At 44.6% G+C, this 24,657-nt stretch overlaps 1 protein-coding gene across 6 annotated transcripts in view; it reads left to right on the top strand.

Moving 5' to 3' along the window:
* Nucleotides 1–24,657, top strand: part of LOC106586495 (leucine-rich repeat and calponin homology domain-containing protein 1) — a 106,005-nt gene that overhangs the window by 69,677 nt on the left and 11,671 nt on the right. For 2 of the 6 annotated variants that reach the window (XM_014173865.3, XM_014173862.3), the window contains exons 5-16: nucleotides 4,454–4,590; nucleotides 5,015–5,145; nucleotides 6,053–6,140; nucleotides 6,586–6,691; nucleotides 9,471–9,589; nucleotides 10,752–10,819; nucleotides 11,542–11,622; nucleotides 17,932–18,009; nucleotides 18,084–18,126; nucleotides 19,647–19,763; nucleotides 21,232–21,301; nucleotides 22,591–22,707. In XM_014173865.3, coding sequence (XP_014029340.2) covers nucleotides 4,454–4,590; nucleotides 5,015–5,145; nucleotides 6,053–6,140; nucleotides 6,586–6,691; nucleotides 9,471–9,589; nucleotides 10,752–10,819; nucleotides 11,542–11,622; nucleotides 17,932–18,009; nucleotides 18,084–18,126; nucleotides 19,647–19,763; nucleotides 21,232–21,301; nucleotides 22,591–22,707 — 1,155 coding nt within the window. The remainder of the gene's footprint in view (nucleotides 1–4,453; nucleotides 4,591–5,014; nucleotides 5,146–6,052; nucleotides 6,141–6,585; nucleotides 6,692–9,470; nucleotides 9,590–10,751; nucleotides 10,820–11,541; nucleotides 11,623–17,931; nucleotides 18,010–18,083; nucleotides 18,127–19,646; nucleotides 19,764–21,231; nucleotides 21,302–22,590; nucleotides 22,708–24,657) is intronic. The other 4 variants (XM_014173867.3, XM_014173863.3, XM_014173864.3 and 1 more) reach the window with 3 other exon arrangements.

Below are 24,657 nucleotides of genomic sequence, written 5' to 3'. Positions count from 1 at the left end.
AGAAGTGAGTGCTATGGGGTGATTGTCATTTAGGTCAGTTACCTTTGGTTACCCTTGGGTACAGGAACAATGGTGGCCATCTTGAAGCATGTGTGAGCTTTTCTCTTTTGCCAAGATAATCCATCCAGCTGACAGGTGTGGCATATCAAGAAGCTGATTAAACAGCATGATCATTACACAGGCGCACCTGTGCTGGGGTACAATAAAAGGTCACTCTAAAAAACAGGGGTGGGCAATTCCAGTCCTCGAGGGCCTGATTTGTGTCACAGTTTTGCCCCAGCCCCAGCTAACACACCTGACTAGAATAAACACCTAATCATGATCTTCAGTGTAGAATGCAATTTGATTAAATCAGCTGTGTTTGCTAGGGATGGAGAAAAAATGTGACACCAATCAGGCCCCCGAGGACTGGAGTTGCCCACCCCTGCTCTAAAATGTGCAGTTTTGTCACAGAACACAATGCCACAGACGTTCCAAGTTGAGGGAGCGTGCAATTGGCATGCTGACTGCAGGAATGTCCACCAGATCTGTTGCCAGAGAATTTAATGTTAATTTCTCTACCATAAACTGCCTCCAACGTCGTTTTAGAGAATTTGGCAATACGTCCAACCTGCCGCAGCAGACCATGTGTAACCATGCCAGCCCAGGACCTCCAAATCCGGCTTCTTCACCTGCGGGATCGTCTGAGACCAGCCACCTGGACAGCTGATGAAACTGTGGGTTTGCACAACAGAAGAATTTCTGAACAAACTGTCAGAAAGTCTCAGGGAAGCTCATCTGCGTGCTCGTCGTCCTCACCAGGGTCTTGACCTACTGCAGTTTGGCGTCGTAACCGACTTCAGTGGGCAATTGTTCACCTTCAATGGCCACTGGCACGCTGGAGAAGTGTGCTCTTCATAGATTAATCCCTGTTTCAACTGTACCGGGCAGTTTGGGCGTCGTGTGGGCGAGCGGGATGTAAACAAATGTGTGTACAAAATTTGAGCGCAATAAGGGTTTTGTGCATATGGAACATTTTGGGAATGTCTTATTTCAACTCATGAATCATGGGAACAACACTTTTACATGTTGCATTTTTTATATTTTTGTTCAGTGTATGTCTGTCTCAGACAGATATATGATGTCTATGATCCAGTCTCCTGGTATGTCTTAGGGCCTAGGGGTATTGTAGCAGTGGTCTTTGTGGTTTCAGAGGTCTAGTAGAGTAAAAGACGTCTGTAACAGGACAGCTCTCTAAATCCCAGAGACGCCACCCGCCATCTGTCAGAACCTCTTGTTGTCTGAATGATGGACGAGAGTATTTTTCCGAACAGTCTTACTACATATTTTCCTCGTGTGCGTTTCTGTTGCAGATTTACAGAAAGTGCTTTATGATCCCGCTGCAGATGCTCCATCCTCTCTGGGTTTGATTGATGAGCCTTAATCTGGCCAGGAGGCTCGAGTCCGTTAGTGGAGGACAGGAGAGGAGATAGTGGATTGGACGAGAGCCCTGGGGAGGAGGGGATGTTGGGAAATCGTGTTTTAGATGAATGGTGGTTGAACTTTCGGGGCGTCCCTCCTCAAATGTCTTTTTGTTGAGACCCCCTTTCTGGACCACCAAGGCACTGAATAATTTTAGTCATCTTGCCTTAGAGGTTTCTTTGTTGGTTTTTGGAAATTCCTATGGTTACTGATTCAGTAGGTCAGTGGTTTCCAAACTTTTTATAGTCCCATACCCCTTCATTCAACCTCCAGCTGCATACCCCCTCTAGCACCAGGGTCAGCGCACTCTCAAATGTTTTTTAGTTGTTGCCATCATTCTAAGCCTGCCACACACACACTATACGATACATTTATTAAACATAAGAATGAGTGTGAGTTTTTGTCATAACCCGGCTTGTGGGATGTGACAAAGAGCTCTTATAGGACCAGGGCACAAATAATAATAATCAATTATTTTGCTCATTATTTAACCATCTTACATATAAAACCTTATTTGGGGCCTCCCGAGTTGTGCAGTGGTCTAAGGCACTGCATCACAGTGCTCTCTGTGCCACAAGAGATTCTGGGTTCGAGTCCAGGCTCTGTCGCAGCCGGCTACGACCGGGAGACCCATGGGGTGGCGCACAATTGGCCCAGCGTCGTCCGGATTAGGGGAGGGTTTGGCCGGTAGGGATGTCCTTGTCCCGTCGCGCACTAGTGACTCCTGTGGCGGGCCGGGCGCAGTGCAGGCTGACACGGTTGCCAGGTGTACGGTGTTTCCTCTGACACATTGGTGCGGCTGGCTTCCGGGTTAAGTGGGCATTGTGTCAAGAAGCAGTGTGGCTTGGTTGGGTTTCGGAGAACGCATGGCTCTCGACCTTCGCCTAGTGAGGGCCGAGAATCCACTCTCACATACGCTACCGGTCAAAAGTTTTAGAACACCTACTCATTCAAGGGTTTTTCTTTATTTTTCACTATTTTCTACATTGTAGAATAATAGTAGATACATCAAAACTATGAAATAACACACATGGAATCATGTAGTAACCAAAAAACTGTTAAACAAATCAAAATGTATTTTATATTTGAGATTCTTGAAATAGCCACAAATGTAAAAGAATGTGAATCACATTTTTTATTTGGGGTACCCCCGACGGCATTGCGTGTACCCCAGTTTGGGAATACCTGCAGTAGGTGATACAGATTCTGAAAATATTGTCTGGAGGTTGAAATCCTGTTGTAGAAAATGTTGGTAAAGTTCTTGAAAGCTTGGGAAATGGAAATGATTTACTGTACTATTCAGAATGAGATATCTCTCTTTTTTGACTGAATGATAGTAGAAGTCCCTCATAAGTTATTTTAAGGGGTGACCTTGAGGGAAGAGGATGTGACAGACTTTCTCATTTCAGCTAATTAAGAAAAGTAGAATACTGGTTGGTTAAAAAAATGATATTTGGAGCTCACCCTCATGTCCTCCAAGACAAGGTTTATCTTTGTCATCTCAGCGATTTTAATTATAAAAGGTTGTCAGAGAGATATAGTCGTCATTGTTTCGCTTGAATTTCGACCTTTTGAGGAATGTGTTGCTGGCACAGAATCTCTGAGACTCTCTAGCTCTGAGAGACTCTTTCTCTCCTAGCTAGCACGTAACGTTCTGAGAAGCATGTGTTTTGTTAGAGCTTTGTGAGAGCTTGCTTGTCCTGTGATTTATTTTGCATACAACACTCCCACAAACTTATGGGAATGGTGCAGGATACCCAGCTAGCTCATAATGTTCTGAGAACCATATGTTTCTTAGCTGAGAATTTCTGTACTTCAGCATAAGGTTTCCTCTTGGTTCTATTTAAAGTCATGTTCTCAGAACGTTCAGAGAACTTTAAGAAACAACGTTCTTCTGTGGGAATTTCAGTACTTATGCTTTTTACAGGTTTCCTCATTGTTCTATTTAGAGTCATGTTTTCAGAATTTCTGTGCTTGGAGTTCAAACATTTAACCCAAACTAAGCTAACGGTGTTATAAAAAGTCTTATTAAAACATGTTCTCAATGTTATTTAATTACCTTCCAATAACCTATAATTACCGTTCTCAGAACATTAATAAAACCTCCCAGGAAAATGTTCAGGGAACCATATTAAAACGTTCTCAGAACCTCCCTTCAACCTAAATATTTACAGGTGACATTTTCACTTTTGTTCTTAGCTTTGTTCCCAGAACCAATGCGAAACCAAAAACTTAAGTTTCCACAACTTCCAAGGAACCAAATGTGCTGGCTGGGCTGTTAATACATTTACTATATTTCTCTCTCTGTCATTGACCTTTCACTGTCTGTTTTCTCTCTGTCTGATTTCAGGACTACTTTATCCAATGTTGCCCATTTAAATGCATATGATACGACAACGCTTCACCAGTAACACCCAGCCTAATAGCTGCTATTTATTTTATCAGTATTTTCCAATGTTGTGATAGTCAGCCTCTCTGTCTGTGGTTTTCTTCTGTTCCCTAGCTATGTCTCTCCTCCCACATGGACAGAGCCATAGTGGTTTGTGCCGAGGTTAGTGCCTAAGATGCGTTCCTCCAGTTTATTTTTAACTTTTGGCACGGTCCATGTTAGTGGAACTTTGGCAGTGAGGGACCCTTGAAGTATCAGGACTGCTCCTGCTGAGCTGTGGGAGTTTCTAGAGGGGAAAGTTCTGTCTGATGATCCTAGTCATGACCTTGTCAACCCACACACTCTGGATTCTGTGGATGTTGCTCAGAGGTTGTCTGGGTGTTTATACTGGGTTGTTGATGTGGGTTATGTAGATGTTGTTCTTGTGGACAATTCTCTCTTCCTCAGGATGACGGCCACAGGGCTGTAAGCTCTACCCTGATAGGTGGATGGAGCTCCATGTCAACGATGACCCTCAGGAGACCACTGGAGTCATGTCCCAGAGCTGTTGACTCACACACACAATTACTCCTCTAACTCTAGGAATTGTGTGTTCGCCCTCAGACTTGGCGGAGCTTCCCCTGGTGAAGTTTGATTTCTCCTGTAACAAGGTGTCCACCATCCCAGTGTGCTACAGGAAGATGTCCCAGCTCCAGTCACTACAGCTGGAGAACAACCCCCTACAGAGCCCCCCTGCACAGGTCAGTCTGGTTTAGGGATGGGCACAGATAATCAAATATCCCAACAGACGTTAGTATTCGATCACTTGCAAGTAGGCCTATTCATAAAAGTACAAATATATAGCCCTATTTTAACAATGAAAAGGCTTTGTCTGAGCACATAATGTTCACAAAAAACACACTGTATTTCAACTATCCGGATATCTGAAAAAATTTCAAATGTCCGTCCCTAGTCTGGGTCTGCATGGGGCTATGGCTTTCTCCACAGCTTGGCATGACATACGCTGCAATGGAATGTAGCGTTCATCATAGGACATTCTAGTTGACCATGTCACTGTGTTTATTTTGTTTTAGCTTTCCATATAGTGGAATTATTTGTGTACCTTCTACTTTTCTATCATCATCTAGTTGCTCTAATTCATTCATTTGATGATCTGTTTTCTAGATCTGCATAAAGGGAAAAGTTCACGTATTTAAGTACCTGAGCATCGAGGCGTGTCGGAGTGACAAGATGCCTGACTCTCTCTACCTGCCTGTCATGGAGCGCCTCAGCCTATCACGTCCCACCACTGGCAGGTGAGTTGCTATGGCAACCATACTGGAGACAACTGATAGTGCTGGGCTGGTACAAAAGCCTGCACACACTTTGGCTCTCTAGGACCAGTATTGGCAACCTCTGATTTATTTACCACGGAGTGTTGCCAGATTCTCCATTTCTACCTGTTGTTATTGTGCTGCTGCTGAGCCTTCCTCTCACAGTGTGCATGAGAGTGAAGTGTTTTACAGGGAGGGAGGATGTTCTGTAAGGTGCCCTGTAATGTCCGCCCCCACCCCTATAACCCTCCCCACTGCAAAGCGTGGGCAGGACAAATGTTCCTTTTGTCCTGGAGAGCTTAGAGACTCACACTCACATCCCGCTCTCACACACACACTCCTGGCAGTGGAGGAAAAGAACAGCAGAGCTATTTATAATTCAGCCATAGAGCCATAGTAGAAGGATCCAACACCCTGGCCCGATGTTTCAGTAGAACTGTATTCACATGGATTCTCATAAAGTTTATATATTGAATGGTAATAACGATTAAGTAGGTGTGAGGCCAGAATTGGATTTAGCGTGTTTATGTGAATGAAGATAAGGACAGAATGCCATATGCTTCACTCTGATCAGTGAACATGCTCCCTTGGGATGCAAATGTAGGTGGCCTAGAAACGACAAGGTGTGTGTGTGTGTGAGAGCGAGAGAGAGAATCTCGGTTCAGTTGTCTGGAGACTATGTTCAGTGGATCACTTCTCTTAAACCTAGCTTCCATGTGTGTGAGAGACAAAGCGAGAGAAAGAGAGAGCGTGACAGAGCCCTGCTTCTCCTCTGCGATCGGAGCGATTAGACTCTGCTCTGTCACTTTCTCTCCTCTTTCTTCCTCCGCGTGCGTTTTTACATCCTGACCCTGGCCGTCCCATAATCCTCTCACCCCTCTCCTCTCAGCACGGAGGACATTGACCAGAATAAGAAACAGGACACTGACTCAGGAGTTGGCAGTGACAACGGGGACAAGAGACTGTCTGCCACCGAGGTAGAATGAGTGTGTGTGTTTGTTTGTGTGCGCACCCCGCATGCATTTTTGTGTAACATTTGCATTGATTACACAGTATGTGTCCGACATTATACATTGCCATTGAACGTTCCCTTCATTTTCTGCGCCATGACTTCAGAATGTTTAGAAATGTTTGTTCTTTTTGTTCTTTCTTACTTGTCTACCGGTATACATTCATCCATGACCTCAGTGTATTTTGTGATGATCAGATAAAAGTAGTGAAGAAGATATTGTCAGGTGTGATACAACAGTTCTCTGGAGTGATGCATTTGACAGAATATCTGGTTGTTTTTTGTCAGCTGAAACATTTGGCTGATTCTGACTGAAATACTGTTGAGTTGTATCAGCTGAAGTGCTTAGATTTCTGTTGGTAACAGAAATGTTTGCTAGTGTTTTTGGTAACTGGGCTGTGTGGTTGTTTCAGCCCTCAGACGAGGACAGCTTGAGTCTCAATGTCCCCATGTCCCACATCACAGAGGAGGAGGGGCTAAGCAAAGACGACTCCAGCGAACACATCAGCGCTCTCACAGGTAACACACACACACACACACACACACACACACACACACACACACACACACACACACACAACGCCACACGTCTCCGACACTCTCAGTAAGGATATCTCCACCCCACTCCACCCACCGACCCTGTCAATGAGTAGCCACCCATCACCGATACCAGCCCTCCTGAATGGGAGAAGAGAACAGCCAGCAGGGCTGTGTGTTACATCCTCAGATTAGGATAACACAGTAACACTGCCCAGATAGACACTGTAGAGAGGCCTCTGGTTTATGTTACTCCCCTATCTGCCACAAGAAAAAACAGAATAGAAACATTGTCACTTTCTGTTGCTCTAAAGAGAGGACGTGGGATAAAAGAGATGTTTCCGGGGGCCTTCATGGTGTCTATGTGGCTCAGTGGGAGTTTTTCCAGATTGTTGTTTTTGAGAAAGACGGAGGGAGCTCTGGGGCAGTGTTGACCCTGGCTAAACTCTGTGTGTGTGTGTGTGACGGGGACAGGAAGTAAAGATATACACCAGGAAGGCTATGTCAGCACACACAGGGAGTAGTCTGGGAGGGGGGTCACTGATATGCTGGCGGTCCTCAGACTGGGTAGGAATGGTGTTGAAAGTGAAGGTGGTGTGAGAGTGTAACAGTACTAATGAAGTGTATGTGTAACATGTAAACTCAGCAAAAAAAGAAACGTCCCTTTTTCAGGACCCTGTCTTTCAAAGATAATTCGTGAAAATCCAAATAACTTCACAGATCTTCATTGTAAAGAGTTTAAACACTGTTTCCCATGCTTGTTCAATGAACCATAAACAATTAATGAACATTCACCTGTGAAACGGTCGTTAAGGTACTAACAGCTTAAGGTCACAGTTATGAAATCTTAGGACACTAAAGAGGCCTTTCTACTGACTGAAAAACACCAAAAGAAAGATGCCCAGGGTCACTGCTCATCTGCGTGAACGTGCATTATGCATGCTGCAAGGAGGCATAAGGACTGCAGATGTGGCCAGGGCAATAAATTGCAATGTCCGTACTGTGAGACGCCTAAGACAGCGCTACAGGGAGACAGGACAGACAGCTGATCGTCCTCGCAGCGGCAGACCACGTGTAACAACACCTGCACAGGATCGGTACATCTGAACATCACACCTGTTGGACAGGTACAGGATGGCAACAACAACTGTCCAAGTTACACCAGAAACGCACAATCCCTCCATCAGTGCTCAGACTGTCTGCAGTAGGCTGAGAGAGGCTGGACTGAGGGCTTGTAGGCCTGTTGTAAGGCAGGTCCTCACCAGACATCACCGGCAACAACGTTGCCTATGGGCACAAACCCACCGTCGCTGGACCAGACAGGACTGGCAAAAAGTGCTCTTCACTGGCGAGTCGCGGTTTTGTCTCACCAGGGGTGATGGTCGGATTCGCGTTTATCGTCAAAGGAATGAGCGTTACACCGAGGCCTGTACTCTGGAGCGGGATCTGGAGGTGGAGGTGGAGGGTCAGTCATGGTCTGGGGCGGTGTCACAGCATCATCGGACATAGCTTGTTGTCATTGCAGGCAATCTCAACGCTGTGCGTTACAGGGAAGACATCCTCCTCCCTCATGTGGTACCCTTCCTGTAGGCTCTTCCTGACATGACCCTCCAGCATGACAATACCACCAGCCATACTGCTCGTTCTGTGCGTGATTTCCTGCAAGACAGGAATGTCAGTGTTCTGCCATGGCCAGCGAAGAGCCCAGATCTCAATCCCATTGAGCACGTCTGGGACCTGTTGGATCGGAGGGTGAGGGCTAGGTCCATTCCCCCCAGAAATGTCCTGGAACTTGCAGGTGCCTTGGTGGAAGAGTGGGGTAACATCTCACAGCAAGAACTGGCAAATCTGGTGCAGTCCATGAGGAGGAGATACACTGCAGTATTTAATGCAGCTGGTGGCCACACCAGATACTGACTATTTGTTCAGGGACACATTATTCAATTTCTGTCACATGTCTGTGGAACTTGTTCAGTTTATGTCTCAGTTGTTGAATCTTGTTATGTTCATACAAATATTTACACATGTTAAGTTTGCTGAAAATAAACGCAGTTGACAGTGAGAGGACGTTTTTTTGTTGTTGCTGAGTTTGTGTTAAATGGCAGGCTTGATCAAACTGACTCAGATGAGATGAGGGGCGTCACCTTTTAGTCACTAAGCCCTCTAATTTATTGGAAGAATGTGGCCTGGTACAACATGGTGGACTCATCAATACTGTGGAAAAGTGTAGCAGGGCTGTTATATTAGCAGAGCTCGGATGGATGCGAGAGAGCGAGCTTTGCCTTAACAGCAGACTCTTACATTTCCTCAGCGAAAGCAACGTCAAATTGGCTTTTTACCAAATTACCGTACAACAGACCACATATTCACCCTGCACAGACCACGTATTCACCCTGCACACCTTAATTAACAAATAAAGGCAAAGTCTTCTCATGCATTGTTTATTTTAAAAAAAAGAGAGAGATTTATGGATGGTTAAACAGATATGCATGAAAATGCCCTCAAATACTGTACTGTCACCTTCTGTACATTTCAATAAAAATCGATTGCTGACATATAGAGACACATAAAAACATAAATATTCACTGTCCAAATACATATGGAGGGGAGTGTAATGTTTCACTATCCACCCAAATCTCATAAACGAGCGATCATACACTATATTTTCTACATATATAAGGGAAGTGTCTCCATACAGTACAGCCTTTCAACTGTGACATTCTTTCCATTGATCTCTGACCTCGATCTCTGCCCCCTGTAGCGGACCCCCACGGGGACGGGGTGCGACTGATAGAGGAGAGGCCCACTGAGGCCCTGAAGGAACAGTTTGGCTACAGAGACTCTTCTGCTCTCAGCAACTGCTTTGTCAGCTACATCAAGGCAAGGCCATTCTCTCTCTCTCGCACTCACTCACTCCCTGAAAGATTTGGTTTAAAGTTAATTAGGTGAGCAACTTGCTGAATTCATACATTTTGACATTTTGGGTGAACTACCCCTTTAATGGGTGATTTTTGGGTCAACCTTTTCAACCTGGGTCTCAGCATCATCCATTATGAGCTAGATGTCTAGACTGACTCTGGAGCTGTTACTAAGGATGATAATGTTCATATCTGCACCTCCACTTCCATTAAGGCTGTCTGTATTGTCAAAGATTCATGGGGAAATGGCCGTGCTGTAAATCATGAATGGATTGGTGTTTTTAACAAAATGAAAAGTGTAGCTGATGTGTTCAGACTTCCAGTCTCATGTATATTACATTCGTTCTCTATGATCCAATACTGTTTATCCGGTCACACTTTTATCCAGCTCTTGGTGAAGACCTTTGGATGGCCGGTAGGCTTGATTAATGGCCCTTAATGATACTGTAACGTTAATGCATATGGATGGAATATGAATCTTCAGTAATCATTTAGATTGTAATTTAGATCATGATATATTGATATCTCAGTCATCTCAATAGGCCAGTATGGATGATATCTCAATAGGCCAGTATGGATGATATCTTCAGATTAGGGGCAGGAAAAACTCCTGGTACTCTTGATTGCTATTCCCACCATTCTCCGTCTTTCATTCTCTATCTATCTCCCTCCCTCCCCTGCTGTCCCATGGGCGTGTGACATCGAGATATAAAACTGTACATAGCCATAATGACATTTGAAATGTCTATTCCTTTGAAACTTGTGAGTGTAATGTTTACTGTTAATTTTTGGTTTGTTCCACTATAGTTTATCTATTTCACTTGCTTTGGCAATATAAACATGTTTCCCATGCCAATAGAGCCCATGAATTGAATTGACAGGATGGTCTCATCTTCAACCCCATGTGGATTGTGTCAGCAGGTCTTTGAACGAGGGAGGGGGAGTGTGAGGGGTGGCACACTGGCCTGCTTATTCACTCTCTCACTCACTATGGAAAAAGTCTAGTGATGGTAATGTTGAACCGCAACCAATCGCTGGCTGGTCCTCTGGATCATGTGACCTGACTGCAGCTGATGTCGCGTGTGTGTAACTCGGTGTGTGTGTGTGTGTTCCTGCTCATGCAGGGACGGACGGCAGACTACGACGAGCCCCTCAGGATAGAAGAAGAAACACACTGGGCCTCTGAACAGACGTGAGTATCCCTCCATCCATCCGTCTTTCATCTCGTCATCCATCCAGTTCTCTCCATTTCGCCTCCCTCTCTCTGTTCACTGTAGTGGGTGTGTCTCTGTGTGTCGGTCTATTTCTATCTTTTCTTTCTCTCTCTCTCTCTCTCTCTCTCTCTCTCTCTCTCTCTCTCTCTCTGTCTCACTTTCTCTCTATCTCGCTCTCTTTCTCTCTCTTGCTTTCTCTCTCTGGGCTACAGTATAAAGTGTTATTTTTGTCTTTATGCATCCATAGGCCGTAGTACTCTTTGTCCATCTGTATTCACGTTGATTGATGTACACTGTCAGCACTTTACTGTAGGCTAAAGTAGAAACGTCTTTGGTGTTTTTTAAGAAGCTGTGCTCCTCCCAAGTTGTTCTTGGCTCTTCTATACTGTGGTCGCTGTTTTCTTAGATGAAAGATAGACCCACGCTGTCGAATGTGGCCCAAAAAGAGGCTTGAAAAATGCTCTTTATTTAAACAGACCATCACCATACTATTTTCTTGCCACAGCAAAGCTATGTGTGTTCTGCTACAAACCACATGATGTATTTTGGTTGTGCCTTTGATATCTATACCAGGGCAACATTAGGTTAGCATTTAAAATATTCTTCACATGAATGTCGTATTCCAAAAATATTATGTATTGGTGAAACATGGTTCTGAATTGTAAACAAGATGACTCACTTCCTGTTTCCTGGCCCATAGGTCAAAGGTCACAGAAGGAACACACATTGCCATGATCAACCAGCTGAAGGAGGCTGTGGAGCTACTACAAGACCCTAACAGGTGGGCACCATTATGATACTTAATTAACATTAAACATGTTTAGCACCTCCAGGCTTACATGCTGTTGATGCACGCCTTGAGAACATATTTTTAAAAGTTGGGAAAATCTATTGAATATACAGTAGCCTACACCATCACAATACAACTGTTATTTATTTAGTTGTGATAGGCTAATAAACTTGGGAATGTCTTAGAAGTCAAAACATATGGGCTGCATGATGCGGCTCTATATTGATGATTTGGAAAAAGTTGCAAAAAAAGGCATGCGCTCCCAGAGAGAGACAATTACATCGTTGCTCGTCTTGTGTAGCAAGCAAGTTAGGGTATATCTAATCAATGGAAGATGGAATTAAAATGGCAGAATTAAAACTGAAATGAGAAAGACCAAAAGCCTACAGGTAAACTGCTATTTAGGCTATAATCTGAATGGAGTTGTTATGTGTAGGCTAACTGTAGGACGGTGAGAAGCGCAGTAATGTTATGGCTAGCCTCAGTTAGCCTAGTTAGCTGCTTCCGCTTGATTTGATGCAGTCAAGACAGGTACTATGTAATCGGATGGGATGATAAATAACTAGCAAGAAGTTAGTCTAGTGGGAGTTAACAGCGGTTGCGGTCTCTCCCTCCATGCCTGCTCCGGTGCTCCGCGTGTCTTACACACACATTCACACACACACACACTGTACGGCCTCCGCTCCCTATAGCCTACAGCTGCTTGCTCTGTGCCTCTCCCTCTCTCCCTTTTCTCCATGGCTCCGGTTTAATAAAGTAGCAAAACAATTGGCTTTTCTGCTGCTTCTCTCACTCGGATCAGACCGGGTCCATAAGGGGATGGGTCTGGTTGTTCTTTCGGGAACAGGTTTTAAAAATGTATTTATGCATATTAGGTCCTGGACTTTTCCGTGTCTATTTCGGAACAGGACCTCTAACTTCCATCTAAACATATTTTTCCATATATAGACAGACACACCCTATATGTTTGAATAAAATCAACTACATATGCACTGAGCTTGTCTGATGCTTTAAGCACACTATTTGATTAAATAATTAAGACTCACAAATGACTCGAGCCGATGCCACAGCATAAAAAAAGGCACTCTGTCTATGTGACTGGCGCACGTTGTCTCGCTCTCCTCCCCACTGCAGAGAAAAGGCACCACAGCACAGCAAGTGTTTATTGCGCTGTCCGTGCTGAAGCTTCAACATCAATCAGATTTATTTTTAAAGCCCTTTTCACATCAGCAGATGTCACAAGTGCTTATACAGAAACCCAGCCTAAAACCCCAAAAGGCAAGCAATGTAGATGTAGAAGCAATGGTGGCTAAGAAAAACTCCCTAGAAAGGCAGGAACCTAGAGAGGAACCAGGCTCTAAGGGGTGGCCAGTCTTCTTCTGGCTGTGCCGGGTGGAGATTATAAGAGTACACGGCCATTAAGACCAGATTGTTCTTCAAGATCGATACATGACCAGCACGGTCAAATAATAATCACAGTGGTTTTAGAGGGTGCAACAGGTCAGTACCTCAGGAGTAAATGTCGGTTTGCCTTTCATAGCCGAGCATACAGAGGTCGAGACAGCAGGTGCGGTAGAGAGAGCAAGAGAGAAAAACAGCAGGTCTGGGACAAGGAAGCACGTCCGGTAAACAGGTCAGGGTTCCATTGCCGCAGGCAGAACAGTTTAAACTGGAGCAGCAGAACGACTAGGGTGGACTGGGGACAGCCAGGAGTCATCAGGCTAGGTAGTCCTGAGGCATGGTCCTAGGGCTCAGGTCTTCCGGGAGAGGAGGAATATATAATTAGAGGGAGCATACTTAAATTCACACAGGACACCAGATAAGACAGGAGAATTACACCAGATATAACCGACTGACCCTAGCCCCCCGGCACATAAACTATTGCAGCATAGATGCAGGCTCTCGAGTGTCACTACAGACCCGGGTTCGATCCCGGGCTGTATCACAACCGGCCTTGATCGGGAGTCCCATAGGTAGGCGCACAATTGGCCCAGTGTTGTCTGGGTTAGGGGAGGGTTTGGCCGTGGTAGGCCATCGTTGTAAAATATGAATGTGTTCTTAACTGACTTGCCTAGTTAAAGAAAGGTTAAATAAAAATGGATAGTGGAGGCTGAGATAGGGGGGTCGGGGTACACTGTGGCCCTGTCCGACGATACCCCAGATAGGGTCTACCGGGCAGGCTATAACCCCACCCACTTTGCCAAAGCACAGCCCCCACACCACTAGAGGGATATCAACAGACCGCCAACTTACTACCCTGAGACCAGGCTGAGTATAGCCCACAAAGATCCCCTCCACCGCACAAGCCCGAGGGGGAGCAAATCCAGACAGGAAGATCACGTCAGTGACTCAACTAGAGGTCGACCGATTAATCGGAATGGATGATTAATTAGGGCCGATTTCAAGTTTTCATAACAATCGGAAATCGGTATTTTTGGATGCCGATTTGGCCGTTCTTTTTTTTTTACACCTTTATTTAACTAGGGAGGTCAGTTAAGAACAAATTCTTATTTTCAATGACGGCCTAGGAACGGTGGGTTAACTGCCTTGTTCAGGGGCAGAACGACAGATTTTTACCTTGTCAGCTCGGGGATTCAATCTTGCAACCTTACGGTTAACTAGTCCAACGCTCTAACCACCTGCTTTACATTGCACTCCATGAGGAGCATGCCTGTTACGCGAATGCAGTAAGAAGCCAAGGTAAGTTGCTAGCTAGCATTAAACTTATCTTATAAAAAACAATCAATCATAATCACTAGTTAACTACACATGGTTGATGATATTACTAGTTTATCTAGCCTGTCCTGCGTTGCATATAATCGCTTAGGTACACGTTGCTCCAACGTGTACCTAACCATAAACATCAATGCCTTTCTTAAAATCAATACACAAGTATATATTTATAAACCTGCATATTTAGTTAATATTGCCTGCTAACATGAATTTCTTTTAACTAGGGAAAATGTGTCACTTCTCTTGCAACAGAGTCAGGGTATATGCAGCAGTTTGGGCCGCATGGCTCGTTGCGAACTGTGAAGACTATTTCTTCCTAACAAAGACAGCCGACTTCGCCAAATGGGGGATGATTTAACAAAAGCGCATTTGCGGAAAAAAACACAATCGTTGCACGACTGTACCTAACCATAAACATCAATGCCTTTCTTAAAATCAATACACAGAAGTATATATTTTTAAACCTGCATATTTATCTAAAAGAAATCCAGGTTAGCAGGCAATATTAACCAGGTGAAATTGTGTCACTTCTCTTGTGTTCATTGCACGCAGAGTCAGGGTATATGCAACAGTTTGGGCCGCCTGGCTCGTTGCGAACTAATTTGCCAGAATTGTACGTATTTATGACATAACATTGAAGGTTGTGCAATGTAACAGGAATATTTAGACTTAGGGATGCCATCTGTTTGTTAGATAAAATACGGAACGGTTCTGTATTTCACTGAAAGGAAAAACGTTTTGTTTTCGAGATGATAGTTTCTGGATTCGACCATATTAATGACCTAAGGCTCGTATTTCTGTGTGTTAGTTATAATTAAGTCTATGATTTGATAGAGCAGTCTGACTGAGCGGTGGTAGGCAGCAGCAGGCTCATAAGCATTCATTCAAAAAGCACTTTCGTGAGTTTTGCCAGCAGCTCTTCAAGCATTGCGCTGTTTATGACTTCAAGCCTATCAACACCCAAGATTAGGCTGGTGTAACCGATGTGAAATGGCTAGCTAGTTAGCGGGGTGTGCGCTAATAGCGTTTCAAACGTCACTTGCTCTGAGACTTGGAGTAGTTGTTCCCCTTGCTCTGCATGGTTAACGCTGCTTCGAGGGTGGCTGTTGTCGATGTGTTCCTGGTTCGAGCCCAGGTAGGAGCGAGGAGAGGGACGGAAGCTATACTGTTACACTGGAAATACTAAAGTGCCTATAAGAACATCCAATAGTCAAAGGTATATGAAATACAAATCGTATAGCGAGAAATAGTCCAACAATTCCTATAATAACTACAACTTAAAACTTCTTACCTGGGAATATTGAAGACTCATGTTAAAAGGAACCACCAGCTTTCATATGTTCTCATGTTCTGAGCAAGGAACTTAAACGTTAGCTTTCTTACATGGCACATATTGCACTTTTACTTTCTTTTCCAACACTTTGTTTTTGCATTATTTAAACCAAATTGAACATGTTTCATTATTTATTTGAGGCTAAATTGATTTTATTGATGTATTATATTAAGTTAAAATAAGTGTTCATTCAGTATTGTTGTAATTGTCATTATTACAAATAAATAAACAAATGTAAAAAATCTGCCGATTAATCGGTATCGGCTTTTTTGGTCCTCCAGCAATCGGTATCGGCGGTTAAAAATCATAATCGGTCGACCTCTAGACTCAACCCCTTCAAGTGACGCACCCCTCCTAGGTATGGCATGGAAGAGCACTCTTAAGTCAGGATTTAAGCCCCCGTAATGGGGTCAGATGCAGAGAATCTCAGTGGAGAGAGGGGAGCCGGCCAGGCAGAGACAGCAAGGGCGGTTCGCCTTGCCGTTCACCTTCGCATCCCTTGGCCAGACTACACTCAATCATAGGACCTACTGAAGAGATGAGTCTTCAATAAAGACTTAAAGGTTGAGACAAAATCTGTGTCTCTCACACATGGAAGGAGAAAGCCCTGCCTCCAGCTGTTTGCTTAGAAATTCTAGGGAGAATTAGGAGGCCTGCGTCTTGTGACCGTAGCGTATGTGTAGGTATGTACGGCAGGACCAAATCGGAGAGATGGGTAGGAGCAAGTCCATGTAATGCTTTGTAGGTTAGCAGTAAAACCTTGAAATCAGCCCTAGCCTTAACAGGAAGCCAGTGTAGCCATTTAGTTTCTTACTTGTTTCTGACTGACAAGTTCTGTTACCCAAATCCCTAATATGTTTATGAAATACAATCCCTATTCCCTCAACCCTTGCTCTCTTTACGTGAAACATTTAAGAGTTGTATGCACGTAACCAATAGGGCCTGACCTATAGCCTATCATAATCACATCAATAAATTGGTTATAACAAACTCCAAACACAGTAATGTTGACAGCAAAATGGATGCGGAGGACGTGGAGGACGTGAAAGCAACTTGAAACGGGTGAATGTTAACTGGTTGCTCAGGAGGGAAAGGTGAAGTCAGATCTGTGGAAGACATTTGACTTAGTTGTAGAAACTACTGGAGATCCAGAAAAAGGAGGGTATAGCAGTAGTGTTGTGTGAGTTATGTTGCTGTTAGATTACAATAGTATTTTGTTTCTGGCCATTTGTAACAGTTTAGACAACACTAAATATGTGTATCAGAGAGGCTGTTCTAATGGAAAAATATATAATCTATAAAGCCTTTATTATAGCAGACTAAAAACAGCTGCATGCATTTGGGAATTGCAGTTTATTTATTGTTTAGGCAGCTCCTTTTCATTTTTTTTTTTAAACTAAAATGCTTGATTGCATTTCAAGCATTTAATATCTCGTATGCTGTGTGATGGCATGAACAAATGAATGATTGATTGATTGATTGTATTAATCCACTGAGACAGGCGGTAATCAGACAACTGCCGTTAGCTAGTTTGGTAGGCTACCTATCAGCTCCATTGTGCACTTTTGGATGGGATTACCGTGACCAACAGTCACATGGACTGTGGGGGTGACTCGTGACTGCTGGTGTGGCGGTAATAAAGTCACCGGACAGCCCTAGACATGATTATCATAATTTGTTGTCTTCTATATGAAGTACCGTTGGACATTGCATTGAAAACTTTGGAGTACCATTATCCCTACTGAGTCAGAGGTTACATTTATGACAAGAACAAGTACATCCCCCAACCCAACAGATGGCTCATTATCATATGCAGATAGAGGCAGTCAAAATCTCCCATACACAGCCCAATGCTCACTCTGAAAAATATATTATCCACCATGTGTCATCTAATCATATTTCAGGTCAATGTTGTTATTGAAATGTCCCACTTGGCCATATCAGAATGTTGTCTTTGTAGCTACAATTCCGTATTTGTCTTATTCTTTCAGAGCCCAGTCATTGGCACACACTGTACCGCATGCTGCTCCCTCCTGCTCTCTAACATGTATATGGTAGCAGAAATGGCACATTTGACTGTCTTCCTTGGTTCTGTGAACATCTAGTTCAGTACAGGGACTGGATAACTCTGGGGCTGTCTCAGTGGAGGTGAAAGACAGTCATTGGGCATTGAGCGGTAAAACTTGTGTGTAGTTGCTTGACGCTACTCTCTCTTTCTCTCTCTCTGCTCTCAGAGTGAATATGGAAACAGAGGACCTGTCTGGAATTCAGCTCTACCCTGTTGAGATGGTCATGGTGGAGGACTCTCTCAAGTAAGGCTGTGGTGTGTGTGTGTGTGTGCGTGTGTGTGTGTCTTAGTCTTACTCAATCTCTTCTCTCACTACAGTGGCCAAGACAGTGACAGCAGTGAAGGACAAACTACATCCAAGGTGAGACCTCTTTCCTATGAGAATCACATGGTTTTACTACATAATGCACACACCAACGAGCACCTATATTGTATGAACTCTGACTATGACCATTGTGTGAGTATGCGTATCATCTGTATGTGCAGTGAAAGGGTGTGTGTGACGGTGTCAAACTGTAAAATACATCAGTAGCATCTGTGTTAGACTAAGACCCCTCTCCTGGGTTAGTGTGTGTTTAGTTTCCCTCCCTGAGCAAGCAGCCCTGCCCTTCCTCCTCCTCTGATGTAATTTCCTGTCTAATGTAATATAGCTCTGCTGCTCATTGGTATTTGAATATTGTTAAGATGACTTGTTTGTAGTATAACATATTTGAGCTGTGGTGAAATAAAGCTTGAATTGCTGTGGAGATTTACACTACATTACCAAAAGTATGTGGACACCTGCTTGTCGAACATCTTATTCCAAAGTCGGGCACTAATGTTGGGCGATTAAGCCTGGCTCGTAGTCGGGATTCCAATTCATCCCCCAAACGTGTTCGATGGGGTTGAGGTCAGGGCTCTATGCAGGCCAGTCAAGTTCTTCCACACCGATCTCGACAAAACCATTTCTGTATGGACCTCACTTTGTGCATAGGGGGCATTGTCATGCTGAAACAGGAAAGGGCCTTCCCCAAACTGTTGCCACAAAGTTGGAAGCACAGAATCATCTAGAATGTAATTGTATGCGGCAGTTTTAAGATTTCCCTTAACTGGAACTAAGGGGCCTAGTCCAAACCATGAAAAACAGCCCCAGACCATTATTCATTCTCTACCAAACTTTACAGTTGGCACGATGTATTCGGGCAGGTAGCGTTCTCCTGGCAGCCGCCAAACCCAGATTCGTCTGTTGGACTGCTAGATGGTGACGCCTGATTCATCACTCCAGAGAATGCGTTTCCACTGCTCCAGTGGCTACGATCTTTACACCATTCCAGCCGACGCTTGGCATTGTGCATGGTAATCTTAGGCTTGTTTGCAGCTGCTTGGCCATGGAAACCCATTTCATGAAGCTCCCGACGAACAGTTCTTGTGCCGACGTTGCTTCCAGAGGCAGATTGGATCTTCGGTAGTGAGTGTTGCAACCTAAGACAGACTCAACGGTCCCGCTCTGTGAGCTTGTGTGGCCTCCCACTTCGTGGCTGAGCCGTTGTTGCTTCTAGACGTTTCCACTTCACAATAACAGCAGTTACTGTTGACCGGGGCAGCTCTAGCAGGGCAGAAATTTGACGAACTGACTTGTTGGAAAGGTGGCATCCTATGACGGTGCCACATTTGAAAGTCACTGAGCTCTTCAGTAAGGCCATTCTACTGCCAATGTTTGTCTATGGAGATTGAATGGCTGTGTGCTGGATTTTATATACCTTTATACACCTGTCAGCAACAGGTGTGGCTGAAAGAGCGGAATCCACTAATTTGAAGGGGTGTCCACATACTTTTGTGTGTATATATAGTGTACTAAGTAGATGTACAAATAAGTTCCACCGGTTGGTATGTTCTATCTAGTGGGACACTCCCGAAGGAGGCTTTGAGTTCCAGAAGAAACGAGAGTTGATTCTAGAGAGGGCCAGGCTGGAGGCCCAGCTTGCATGCCAACAATATGAGACACATATGTCCAACCAGGTAAACCTAGTAACAAGCCATGGATGGCCACTCCCCTCAGGCTTACCAGCCAATCCCTGCCTCTGACTTCCCTCATCTAGTGTGTGTGGTCACTGCATGCTCTTAACCACCGGTCCCAAGTCAGTTTTTGTGTGAAGTATTACATAGTTCAGACGAGGGCTATAGTAGGGGTAGCTGATCCTAGATATGTGGTTAAGGGCATTAGAGGCCAAATCCTAACTCAAGATCTGTGTGTAACTTGAGTTTTCTCAAAAATCTGCCATTGACTTCGGTGCAAGATTGCTTGAACGTTTACTTGGATCTCAAGTTAGGATTCAGTCTCGTGACCAGTAGTTGTTTGCTGGTGTGACCTCAATCCTGTTACCTAGTCACCTCATGACCTTTTAGATCTGTGTGTCGGTCAGCTGTTTTAAATGTGTGTAACTTTGATCTTACCTTTTTGTTTACGCTTCTAGAGGTAGATGAAGGGAATTATTTGAGGCAGGTGCTTGTGTGTAGTGTTGGTGTTTTTGTTGACTGTGTGAGATTTAGTTGTGTTGTATGTAGCATGGCGCTGTAGTTTGTGAAGTTGACCAATAGTTTACAAACATGAGGATTTGACCCCGCCCCAGTCTGCGTCAATACCATGGTAACTGTTGCCCAGATACAATATATAACAATAAATGTTGCCCAGATTGTTCCGATCCTTCAGAGCAAGACTGGGATTGGCTCACACACTTTAAAGACCTAAACAAATGCTTTTGAGCTTAAAAGTTGGTTTAATGTCATTAAAAAGCACTAGCTGGAGAGTTGACGACCCTGTAGTTGAAATAGACCAGCACCAAGGGAGGAGGAACAACAGCATGACACATAACAAGGAGAACAGGACTTCGTTGTATGTCGATTCTTTAAAAAAATCTTCAACAATGCCATAGCGTTGTCACACACACACAGAGAGAGAGAGACAGAGCCCACTATTGGGAACAGTACACACACAGCCAGCGCTGTCACCACATAGCGACAGTCTGTCCAATACAAGCAACATGGTCATAGCAACAGTTACCGCAGCACAATCAACTAATTAGAGTTGAAGCAATATTGATATTACCAAACCTCTAGATACTGTACAACCCATGAGATGTATTGACCAATCCAAGCTAGAGGACAACTGGCCATGCTAGTCAATCTGGGTGAGGGTCAGAGAAAGGGACAGAGTGAGTTGTGCTCTAGTTAAGCCAGCTCAGAGGTCATCTTTAGTGTTTCATAGTATAGGACGCCAAGCTCCAATCAAAATCCTGCACACACGTACATCATACACACATACACAGTGTACACACAGAGGTCACAAATATACACACATTCAACACCAGCTGTCTTGTCCCCAATTACCCATATAGACCTGGACAATGTGTATGTATTATGCAAGTGTACTCTCGGGATAAGAGGGTCCCTAACCTTTATGTTTGTACTCCCATGGACTCTCTACCAGGGAGAAGACAGAGTTCCAGGCAGCGGTCCCACGTTTACCACCCCTGCCTTTGGGCTGAAGCCCCGCTCTGGTGAGTGCAGGCTGGGCATGGCACAGTATGGAGGGTGGGTAGAGGCCTGGATGGGTGGTGAAGGGATGGGTACATCTCTATACCTACCACAATCCATAATTACATGATACTACTGTCCCTAAATCCATCCTTTCACTCCAACATAAAGACATGGATGCCCTCGATCCCCTCCGCTCTGCTTCTCCCCCAAACCCCAAATCCTCCCACACCTTGATCCTACTTTTATGGGGTTATAAGATTATCCAAAGGTAAGAAAGACCTGGGCAGTTCCTCCAATGGTCAAGAGTCAGTCGCCCCCCCAAACTACCCCAACTTGTTCCCCTCAGACTAGAACTTCTGAGACACACGGTATCTCATAACACCCTCTGTGCTTAAATCCCGTAAAGCAGCAGCAGCAGTTGGGCCATGCTGTAGAGGCTACCAGCCCTGTCCTGGCTAACATGCAATACTCCCACAATGTTTCTGTAATACTGTGTGAACAATATGGAAAAAGTGATGTGTGTTTGCTTAGAAGGCGTGGATGTGAGTACTCTGCACCCAATCCCAAAGAGTGGCTATGGAGGAAGACGCATACAAAGTGTCGTCCTTCTTTTAGCTAACTAACTGGAGGACTGGTTAGCTACCTCCCGTGGAACAGAGCAGGTCCACAGATTCTGAGTTGAGAAAAGAAATCCTTTACAAATCCTCTGTACCTGTTTGGTACTGCTCAGGGTCAGATGGCTTTGGGTGCAGGTTCACTGAAACGACTCTAGCATCTGATATTTGCTGCTTGTAGAAATAGAGCTAGCATCCATCCAGCTAGTTGCTACGTACAGTAGGCTACTACTGTATTGTGTCAAATTTAGCTGTAGGCTACCTGCTACCATTAACAGCATGTCATGAAATCTGTATTGTGAAATGGCACTAATATTGATTTATTTTATTTTTGTGTATATACTTTTTCTTCATGGCATCTCTTTCACATCTCCTTTGTTTCTTCCTTTCCTCCCCCTCTCCTTTACTCCCTTTATATTTTTTCACCGACTACTGCATGACCTCTTACACCAATTCTCACTCCAATCACACCCCTTTATCTAACCCAACCTGCCTTTGCATGCGATTATCAACTGCTGCTGCCTGTTTTATTCCCTTGTCTTTTAAAATTCACACTGTTTTTTTCCCGGAACTTTCTCTGGTGTCGGGGGGTGGGTGTGGTTTTGGGTTTTGGAATGGATCTGTCTTGTTCTACTTGGCCTCTCCCCCTATACCTTGCCCCACCTTGCCCTTCGCCCCTCCCCCTCTTCCTCTAGCCCCCGCCTCACTGCCCTGCTCGCCCCCGCTCTGTCTCCGCCCCCTCCTCACACAGGCCCTGTCCGTCGATAGAGACACTCCCCCTAGACCAGGCGATGGAGGCATGCACAGCAGTGGTAGGTCACTCCTCCCAACTAATTGGCCAATCGGAGGCCTCGAAACCAAACACAGCTAGACACAGTCAGATGTTTGCAAACCATTTGCATTGTGTGACTCCCTCCTGTTTCTCTCTCTCTCCTTCTCTCGCTCTCTCTCAACTCTTTCTTTCACTGTTTCCTTTTTCTATATTTCCACCTGTAACTCTTTTTACCTATTACACTCTGTGATCTCTCATCTTCTCTCTATCCCTCGTTCCAAGCCATGGGTGAGTGTGATGAAAGTGTGCGCTGTACTTTTGCAGTCACATCTGTGCCTTGGACCACATGTTTGTGGTGTTTTCGATTACCCCGTTCCGTGTGTGTGTGTGTGTGTGTGTGTGTGTGTGTGTGTGTGTGTGCGCTGCAGAACTCTTGAGGCCCAGAGGATCAAAGGAGAGCCTCCACACTTCACACACTCCTCTTCCTTCATCTTTCCATCCCTCCATCTGTTCTCATGTTGGCAAGTGTGTTGTGGTGGCACATGGTAAAAGTTAAACCGTGTGTCTGTACGCCACTGCATCAATGTGGTTGCAGACATTGGAAGGGGGTCTGCTATACAGAAGCTAGTTCCAAGACCACCCAACAACACACACACACAGATACTCTCTGATGCACATACACATTTATACATACAGACGTATTTTGTCTAGCTCTGGACATTACAACATTCACTCTGACCGAGAGAGATTGTTCATTCCTCCTGCAGTCATAATCAGACCGTATGTTCACTCCCAGTACAACCACAGTCCAGATCTGGCAACACACACAGACGCCACCCTCCATTAAGTCCCCTTTGATACGGGCTCTGCCTAACAGTGCATTATAGCCTTTGGAAAACCAATTAAACACAGACACAGTATCTTTCATGCCAAGGCTGATATTGGTGGGAAAGCAGATTGGGTACTGAGATATCTGATGTCACTCACTCACTCACTCACTCACTCACTCACTCACTCACTCACTCACTCACTCACTCACTCACCCCCCCCCCGCCCAGTACGTACATACGGACGGAGTATCTTGCTGTTCCTCTCCCCTGGCTTCCTTTCTGTTGCTCATGGTATTTATAGTTTTATATTTTAACTGTTAGATAATGGTCTCACTGGGGATATCCCACTTCCATAAGGAGGGAAACAGAATGCTGCCGACAGCCATTTCCCCCAGGGCGACTCATGTTACAGGATTGTTCAACATTGTTCAAAGGGTGCGCTTTTATGATATCACCATGGATTCAAAGTCAACATTAACTTTTTATCACTCTCCCGTTGCTAATGATAATAGTTCAATAGGTAGATAATAATAATAATAAAGACATTCAAAAAGAATACCCTGAAGAAAGAAAATAGGAGTGTTCCAAGGAGCAGTAATGTTGGACAATCGGTCATGGAATTCCCAAGTTGTGAGAACAGTGGTGATAGTTTTGTTTTTCAATGAAGATATAACCAATCACCAGTAAATGGGTCAGGCCTCAGGGAGGTGACATCACCAGTAACCAATAGGTGAGATCATGAGTGGCTGACCTCATTAACAGCCAATGAGCTCTCAGAACCCAGTCTAAGGGCACCATTCCAACTCCAGGTGTGTCTAGGGCAGGTCTCTCCAATCATGTTCCTGGAGAGCTACCGTCCTGTAGGTTTTCACACCAACCCGAATCTGGCACACCTGATTCTAATAATTAGCTGGTTGATAAGATTAATCAGGTTAGTTACAACTGGGGTTGGAGTGAAAACCTACAGGAGGGTAGCTCTCCAGGAGCAGGGTTGGAGAGCCCTGGTCTAGCGTCACACCATCACCAGTCATTGGTAGCACAGTTACACAACCTGTTTGTGTGTGGATGCTTGAGGGCTGAACGAGGAAGCAGAATGACTGTACTGATACTGAATGACCGTATGGTGCAGTAGATTTTATTGACCTTTGAACTCATAAACA

This window comes from Salmo salar, chromosome 25 (genome assembly GCF_965601325.2).
Source record: "Salmo salar chromosome 25, fSalSal1, whole genome shotgun sequence".
NCBI lineage: Eukaryota > Metazoa > Chordata > Actinopteri > Salmoniformes > Salmonidae > Salmo > Salmo salar.
The sequence above is the reverse complement of the archived record's forward strand: the minus strand, read 5'-3'. Positions and strand labels throughout refer to the sequence as shown.